At 32.5% G+C, this 9,005-nt stretch overlaps 1 protein-coding gene across 4 annotated transcripts; it reads left to right on the plus strand.

Moving 5' to 3' along the window:
- The first annotated feature begins 3,262 nt into the window (after positions 1 to 3,262).
- Positions 3,263 to 6,755, plus strand: LOC127075458 (uncharacterized). 4 transcript variants are annotated; one of them, XM_051016925.1, is made up of 7 exons: positions 3,263 to 3,442; positions 3,653 to 3,753; positions 3,850 to 3,917; positions 3,991 to 4,023; positions 4,095 to 5,019; positions 5,356 to 5,601; positions 6,378 to 6,755. In XM_051016925.1, exons 2-7 carry the CDS (start codon positions 3,709 to 3,711, stop codon positions 6,465 to 6,467), a joined length of 1,407 nt encoding a protein of 468 aa, XP_050872882.1. In that variant the 5' UTR covers positions 3,263 to 3,442; positions 3,653 to 3,708; the 3' UTR covers positions 6,468 to 6,755. The 4 variants fall into 4 exon arrangements, with proteins under 4 accessions (XP_050872882.1, XP_050872881.1, XP_050872880.1 ...); XM_051016924.1 differs by having other exon boundaries at positions 3,669 to 3,753; XM_051016923.1 differs by having other exon boundaries at positions 3,263 to 3,753.
- Positions 6,756 to 9,005: the final 2,250 nt, after the last annotated feature.

Below are 9,005 nucleotides of genomic sequence, written 5' to 3' on the forward strand. Positions count from 1 at the left end.
AATGAAGTTCACTGAAATCGCGCTCTCAAGTGTCCTACAGCTCCAGATCTACTCTACTTTCCTTGCCTTGAAGCTTTGAGCAAAAATAATTAGATGAAAACACCTAGATCTGCTTCAATTTCAAGCTTCCATTTCCATGAAAGTGCACTTGAACAGCTCGAATTTGGACTGAATTCCTCAAACCAATGGTTGATTCTTACTCAATGATGCATGGTAATCAAGAATATGCAAAGAAATTTGGTGTTTGTGTGAAGAAATGCAAGAATCAAAGAGAGAGAAAAATGGAGAAAAAAATGAAATTTCTAGATCTGAAATTCTGTTATGAGCAATTGAGATTAGGGTTTGGTATTTATATGGTTCACTAATGATGCTGCTAATCCAATTAAGCCTTGGTTAATCAAGATTAGGGAAAACTCAAGTGTCTTGCAAATTTGTAAATGGAACTTGCATGGCCATGTAGCACGTGCTCTTTTCTCATGCAAGGGTTTGATTTCACTTAGAAGCAACCAAGGATCATCATGGGATTGGTAATTGGTTGTATCATAAGCCAAATTTGAATTGTGAAATTTCCCTCCAAAATGATCACATGTGAAATAATGGACATACAAGATTCTCTCATGCATGGCAAGGCTTGTTTTGATAAGTATTGGTCATGAGGAGTATTTTTCAAAAAGAATGGACCAAATTGGAGCTTTGTATCAAAAGTTATGCCACTTTGAATTTCCATGCCCACCTTGTGATCATTTTGGCCATAACTTCTCAACCATTCATCATATGGACATGAATTAGGGCTTTTTGGAAAGGGGAGACAAAGATATACAACTTTCATGTTCACCAAAAATCCATTTCAAACTTATTTGATGTTGATAAGTCAATTTGAATGTGGACCAGAAACTTGCCATTTTTGGAAACTTGAAATTACAAGTCATTTTCCATTTTTGGAAACTTTTGCCACGACTTCAAAATCTTCAAGATAGATATTTAGAATGACAAATGGACCTCTTTTGAACATTACTGAGGTGTCTCAACTCATTTCCCCACCTCACAACCCTCAGTTGACTGCACAATTGACTTTTTGGTCCTCAGATGACCTTGAAATGTCCTGATCCACTTGAGCCTCTACCACTTGGGGAAATTGCTCAAAAATGAAACCCTAGCTCATGTAAGCTCCTCATAACAATCATGTGATCTCCATCCCAAGAAAAAAACCTCATCTCCTTGAGAAACCCTAGTTGGAAGAATGACATTGATTAGGGTTGACCAGAGGTCATAACCCTAATTCAGAGGAACTTGAGGAAAAACTCTGCAACCCTTGATGATGATAGAACCATGATGATGGTAATATATACTTGCAAACAAAATGATGCTCAAGACCTTTGAAGAATCAAGAAACCCTAATGAAAAGCAAACCCTCAGATGGTTGATCATCAATCCATAGAGACCTTCAAGCTTGAATCATGTAACTTCTCCATCTTTTGAAAAGACTTTGGAGGATGACCTTCTTATTTCCATATGATATGCAAAATGCAATGCCTAATGCTCTAAAATATGAAATGCAATGTGTCAAACTAGTCTCAAGAAGAGGAGGGCAAATTTTGAGGTGTTACAACAAGCAACACACGTGATAATCTAACATGTCTCAATAAACCCTAGGCAAAGCCATCACACAACTCACCTCATTCTAACTTATTCCACTTCCACACCACAAAGTGAGTATCCGTCCAATCATCATATGGTGGGGTTAATCGGACTCAAGGGAAAGTTATAGTGGAATAACTATTAGAGACTTCTTTTTATACTATAGTTTTATCCATTAGCTTCCCAACACTCTCGACGACGTCCAAAACGGATTTACAAAACTAAAACTACAATCGTTTTAGCGTAATCAGAATTCTAGGTCAAAACCCACTCAAATGCGTATAGTTCGACCAATTATTGTCAACCTAATACATATACATTATGGTATAAGTTAATGAATTTGTAAGATTCATTAGAAACAAGAAACAAGTGGTTTTAGGCAAAACAAGGGTGAACAAATTGATTGGTTTGATGAAGCAATCGATTGTATGAACTCTCTGTTTCCATTTTTCTCAAATATTGACAGGACCAATCGATTGGTCTCTTTTGTCAATCAATTGTTCCACTCAGATTTTCCAATATTTATTCATTTTCACAAAAACCAATCGATTGGCTATGCAGAGTAATCGATTGTCACATGAGAAAAATGGTTTTCCTGCATAATTGACTACACCAGTTCATTCTCTCCCTACTCTTAATCATCCCAACTCATTCAAAATACATACCAATATATACTATAAGTTCATGTGCTTAACAAGCATGATCCGCATAATCAATGTCATGATTCCATCACAACCAAAATCCACATAGTATCATAAATCATCATCAATCAAATATATTTCATATGGCATGCAAGAGAGAATTTTCACAAAATCTAAAACCCAAACTCATGAAATTCTTCCCCCAAAGTTATACTAACTATGAACTCACCTTAATCCAAGAAGTTGATTAAGAATTTGAGATGATTTGGTGGTGACGATGATGATTTCCATGACCTTGATCCTTGTTTCTTCCAAGTTCCTCTTCTTCTCTCTTGCTCCTAAGTTCCTTTCTCTTTTCCTTCTTTCTTTCTTCCATTCTCTTTCTTTCTGATATCTCTTATCTATTTTCATTTTCTATCACATACATATACATAATATGATATATAATGTGTGGTTAAAGTTAAAAGGTAGTAACAAAATATCTCAAATGATATTTTTCTTAGTACTAGACTTTGAGACATTATTAATGTTATCAACTTGTTCATTCATGTACTAATTAATAAAAGTCAGTCTCTTTTAATAAAGATTGATCTCTTATGAATTCATTAATTATTCTATTGATATAACACTTAGGGACTCTGTTGTCCCAACTAACAAAGCATTTAAAGAATATAAGATATTATATATCACCACTAAATTTTCAAATTATTATTTTTTAATTAGTCAATAATATTAAATATTTTAAAAAATGATTTCTATGATGAGTGTGAGACTTCCAAATAAAAAAACTAACAGCATACAAAAATATCTAATTAAAAAAGAGATTAATATATAAATAAAATTGCATATGACATTTTTTTCATAAGTTTAAATTTCAGATGGAGTAATAATAATTTAAAACTTAAAAAATATAATTTTTAGGATAAATTTTTGTTGTTGTATTAAAAATGATAATAAATTATTTTAGGATAGACAGAGATTATGATTTGCGAAGAAAATAAAATAGAAGATGAGAAATCTCTATCTATATCATCAAATCAAAATGTCGATTAAGACACGCTTCTTCTTTCGTATCTGAGTTCTCACTTTCAGCCGTTCTTCACTCGAGAGTGATGCAAGTTTCTATGAAGAACAGGATCGTCACCGATCACTGGGCTTATCTTGTAAGCAACACTCTCTTCTCCTTTCTTCTTACTTTCATTTTCATCGATTTTCTGTATTATACATTTTTAGGTTTTTTTTTGTTGCTTATTCAGTTTCTTGATAATTGTTTGTTTTCGCGTTCTTTTTGGTTCTACGGTGCAAAAACTATTCTGATGCGAAAATTGCTTATTATTTTCATTTTTATTCATTCTGCGTTACACATTTGTTAGATTTTGGACTATGCAGATTCTTGGAAGTTATTTGTTACAAATTTGTGGAAGTAATAATGGAACAACGAAAATCTAGGCAAAATGCTTCTACTGCGATACGTGTAAATTTGCAGAATAGGATTTCCATTTATTTATTTTAGAGGTTAGGTATTTACTTTGTTAAAGAAGAATTTTAGTTATAGTTGCATAACATACAGGAACATTTTGATGCACCTATGTGGGCAGATTTGACTCTTGAAGCTAACTCTCCTTATGAATATAATATGTGAGTGACTTTGAATTCCAAATTCCAATTTGTTTTCATCTATATATTATAACTTATTTTGGTTGTGATGCAGAACTGATGATGACTGGTTCACCAAAAATCACTTGTAAGGATCCTTTTCTAATAGTTCTTGGGTTTTCCATGATGGATTTTACCAAATCAGCAAATCGTTTTCAGGTTCCACCAGTTGTCTGCTCGCAAGTTAAAATCAAAATTCTCTCACTCTGTTGAGGATGCAGTTATGTTACAGGGATTTGCTTCGCCGGGACTTCCTTCTTCGGTCTCGAAATCAAGAGGAAAACACTACAACTGTAAGACCAAGTGGGGGAAAGGTATTAATCTAAATGCTTTGTTGGATAAACAGGAGGGTTTAAGCAGAAGGGGATGCTTCAAACAAGGTGCCGACATTGATTATCAAGTGAAGCCCAAATCAACAATAAGTGTTGGCAAGCCGATATCAGGGTTGACTTTTGAACACAATGCCAGGGGAAAAACTATGTCCAAAGTCAGTTGCGGTAATCTAGTGGGAAGTTCAAGTTCTATGGATAAAAAGAATTATGAAAGGCCGACAAGAACAATGCTTGCATCTGAGAACATGATTCAAAAGAAGGATTATAAGGAGCATAAGAAGGTATCATATGATGAGAAAAGAAAAAGTTCTTCAAACAATAGTTTTGGGAAAAGTGTGGTTACAGAAGCTTCAAGAGTTTGGGACCAGCATAAATATATGGAGGTGTCTAATAAACCATGTGATCAGAAAAGTGGAAGTTCATCTGTGAATAGTATTAGTCTTAGGAAAAGTTACGCAACACAGAAAGTCTCAAAAGTGGAGATGGATGTTGATAACATGAAATCAAGAGGTCGTAAATCATCTTCTGGGAAGTCTAGTGTTGGGTCATGTTCAAATCCTAGTTATGAAGTTAAGTTTGTTTCAAAGGAGCAGAGGAAGAAAATCACAAATACAAAAGATGTGGTCACAACGAATCCTGCAGATAAGAATAGATGCAACCTTGGAAACAAATTCAAGACATCTTCCATTACAGCTGAAGGAAAAGGAAAAGGAATCATACTAGGAAATAACATCAATGTTGCAAAGTCATTGGTGAGAAGCTGTACTGTCTTCAAGTCATCATTTTTTATATCATTTAACATGAAGATATTATCTTTTTTTTTTATCAATTGTGAATGACTTCAAATATGACCCGTCTCATATAAAATTTTAATTAGTTTAATATTGAAAAAATTCTTACCAAATGATTATCAAATGGATCACTATATATCTTCCTTATTAGAAATTTTGGGCTCTTCCCTTTGTGTTAAATGACCGTTATCTTGTTAGTCATCACAATAATTTCTTTCCTAGCCATCCTTAAATTTATTAAGTTTAGAAATAATAAGATATATATTTATAAAAAGTGCTGCGTATACATTTTCACAGATCAAAAGTCAGTCTGTACGTTCATGTACTAAGTTACCAGGCAAAGTCAACAAAGCCAACTTTTGTACTGCTGCTAAGGAGATGCTTCACAAGGGGAAAGAGAATGCTACCATGAAATTGACAGTGAATAAACATTGCAATGAAAAAGGTGTTCTTGCAAGGGGCATTTTAAAAAGTCCGAAAAGTAAAGAACATAATCGACAGCATAGGGATGGTAAAGCAGGATCAGCGGCTTTGACAATACTGGTATTTCTAGTATATTTCACTATTAATTTTTGTTCATTATTTGAAAGAAAATTATTTTTAGAGTTTTTTTTTCAGACTTTCTAATACACCATGCGTTGTGAATTTAAGTTGAATGTAGAGATAATAGAATGTTCTTGAATGAGATGTCTGTCAATTTCTAATATCCTTTTGTTAAATGATATTTTCAAGGGTCTATTCTCCTTTAAAATTCTAAGGAATGTTAGTCATTCATCTATAGCATATTTTGCATTCTAGTGTTTTGTTCATGTTTCCTCACGAAGTTTCGTACCGGTCTTTTCAATCAACTTCCTTTTCTTGCCATGACTTATTACCAAATCTTTATTTATATTCTTTCTTGGAGAGCTGAAAATTTGTAACCATTGTAATGAATTCATGCTCATATTATCATCCTTTCTGTAACACCAATGTTGTCAATCACAGATTGTGAAAATTTTGGTTTGTTTAAGTTCTACTATGTGGCAGTGCTACAGCGCCGCAATAGCCGTTATTTAACAATTCTATGTACTAAATAATGTAGCTCAGAAAAATAACAAGTTGTTCAAATTTCGCCGGACTAAAATGTTGCTATAGGCTATAAGTGCTATTTGACAACATTGTTTTAACTCACGCATCTTATGTATTTTACTTCAGTTTAATGACTTGGTTATAAAGTGCTTTTTACTTTCTTTTCACTTTACTTCGTTTTTTTTTTTGGTTTAAATGCTCTTATGCAAAGCGTACAAGGCTAATGCAAATTCATCATCACATTATTACAGGGAAAAGTGAATGGTCAACGTGAGGCAAAGAACCCAGTTAAGCAAGAGAAATCAGTTAATCCACCAGCCAGAAGGATTTACCTGCGATAATGAAGTATATAGCAATGTTTTGTTTTTGAGGGTTACACAAGTAGCCAGATCTCAGAACTCATTGAAGCTTTTAGTTTTTTGGTTTGTGCTACTAACTCTTGTATATAGCGCGTTAGTGGGTCTAGCTAGTATGGTTATGACCCCAACCTGCAATATTCGGTCATACATTTAGTTTCTGTTTCTCTTGTAAAATACCAAACCTTAAATTCTTTTTGTAATACCTTTCATGCAATTCACTTGATCCTATTTTACAAACGTTCATAATATACATTACTGTTAACCCGCAAATCAAGAATCTTGTGCATTTTATTTCATTTTTATGGATAAATTTAATTAATTTTTAGGTAGTTTTTTTGTTCCCTTAAATTTCAAATGTTATACATATTACTTTTTTCCGTCAATGTTGCATTTGTGCACGTCAAAGTTATCCTACAACATGTCACGTGTTCAGAAATTAGACATGTTTATCGTGGTTTGGCAAATGACCCAGCACTATTGTCTTCTCCATATTATACCTTCCATTCTTCCCCAAACTAGACAACTAATAATATCAATTGATATATTACGCAATCCATTTTTTAAGTCGAAAAATTAAATAAAATGTTATGTTAACAATGGGAAATTGACAAGTGACCTGTATATTCAAGCAAGGTCATAGAGGTAAATTAATAACTTTATTTTATTTACTTACACGGTTTATTGGCCAATATTGTATCAATAGTTTGTTGAATGTTAATCATTATCCCCATGTAATTTTCTTAAACCCTACGAATGCTTGAAAATAATTCTGATCAAAACTTATTTTCATGCGGTTCATAGAACTTGCTCAATAAAAATTCAGAGTGTGTTAAAATATAACATGTGATAATTAGTAGAAAGAATAAAATTTATTTCTGCATCTGATTTTTAGTTTTGATAGTAAAATACACATGTTCATAAAGAATAATTTTGTTAAGTGTGCAGCTACTAAAAATAAGTTCTAACTTTAAGAAAGTGACGTCATCGCCATCAGACTTTGAATCTAGTGCATTATGTTTCAAAGAAATAAAAGGATGTGGTTTTACAAAGATAATTAAGTTTTGGAATTACTCTCTCTAATCTTTTAATCACCGCTCATCCAAAAAGCTTTAATTTATGACTCTGATAAGAGAAGTGAAGTCTCTGACGTTATTAACCTATGAAGTCTTGCACTCAACAACTTTGATGAACTGTGTCACCAGACTCTGGATCCAGACTCTGAAGACTAGGTTTTAAAGACTCTCTCGTACAAACTTTGATTCTTCTATGTATGCTTCATCAACTTTCTTTTTGAACCCTCTAAATATTTGAATATAAGATAAAAAAGTTTTACGTGAAAAAATAATACACGATACAAGATCAACATATTTTTCACTACATTGATTTCGTGGAAAAAGAACTGTACTATTATACCATATTGTCTCCCATTTTCATAAACTATTATACCATATTGTCTCCCATTTTCATAAACTATTATGCAAGGATACAACTACTTGCGGAATTTTATTTCTTCCCTCCAACAGATCTTTCTATTGCCTATATAAATAAGTCTGGGAAGAATGGAACAACAACTTCTACGTGAACATTGCAAAACTGTGAAACTTTTGAGAGAAAGAAAAGCATACACGCAAGGAACTTTTGTTCATACACTTTCATAAAAAATATTTTTTTTTTTGTGTGTAAATCTTTGTAATACATTTGTGTAATCTACTTTCGTAGAAGCATATTTGTAACACACTTTATTTCTCAACTTTTGAGTTGTATTTTCTTGAGAGACTAGAGTATAATTAAAATTTCTCAAGAAGACATTGACATTTTGTCTTTGTGGTTGTAATCAAGTTTGATTATAGTGAATTAAGTCCTTGTGATAAGATAAAATCATATTGGCAGATGGACTGCAGGTAACTTCGTTAATAGTAAACCAGAATAAAAATATTTGTGTTCATTATTTTTATTCTAAGTTATCTCCTTATTATTTTGGATAACAAAAGAATTTCATTCTAGAAACCAAATTCAACACCCCCATCTTATGTTTCCGTAACCTTCAATTATATCCATTAAATAAATATTCATCCACCAAATAATTCATCTAATTGTAATTACAAATTTCACAAAAGTTAATTTAATTTAAATATTAATTTTTTTCAATAATTTATTTAATTTTAATTTTTTCAAGGTTAAATAGTCAATAGTGACTAAAGTCCACTTTTATTAAAGATGAACAAATGGAACGCGGGTTCAAATCCTTTTCAGTATCCTCGTCTCTATACAACTGCCAACTAAATTGTCCTAACGGTACCGCAATTAGTACAATTTAGTTTGGACTAAAATTTTGACTTTTATGAATTCTAATTTTGAGGCTTAATGCATTTTTTGTGTGGAGAATTGTCATTTGAGTTTTCAAAACTAGGTTCTTTCCAAATCCTCGACCTAGTTAGGAATGACTTTGGTGGCAACGTTGCAACTAACTATGGTGATCTAAAAGTTACAGTTCAAGCACAGAAGAAAAACACACACTAC

This window comes from Lathyrus oleraceus, chromosome 4 (assembly GCF_024323335.1).
Source record: "Lathyrus oleraceus cultivar Zhongwan6 chromosome 4, CAAS_Psat_ZW6_1.0, whole genome shotgun sequence".
Classification (NCBI taxonomy): domain Eukaryota; kingdom Viridiplantae; phylum Streptophyta; class Magnoliopsida; order Fabales; family Fabaceae; genus Lathyrus; species Lathyrus oleraceus.

Excerpts from the sequence above, each read along its gene's own strand:
- LOC127075458 (XM_051016922.1), top strand. The coding sequence starts at position 3,392 with ATGCAAGTTTCTATGAAGAACAGGATCGTCACCGATCACTGGGCTTAT. Across the intron at positions 3,918-3,990 it reads TCTCCTTATGAATATAATAT|AACTGATGATGACTGGTTCA; the intron begins GTGAGTGACTTT and ends GTTGTGATGCAG. Across the intron at positions 4,024-4,094 it reads TGGTTCACCAAAAATCACTT|GTTCCACCAGTTGTCTGCTC; the intron begins GTAAGGATCCTT and ends AATCGTTTTCAG.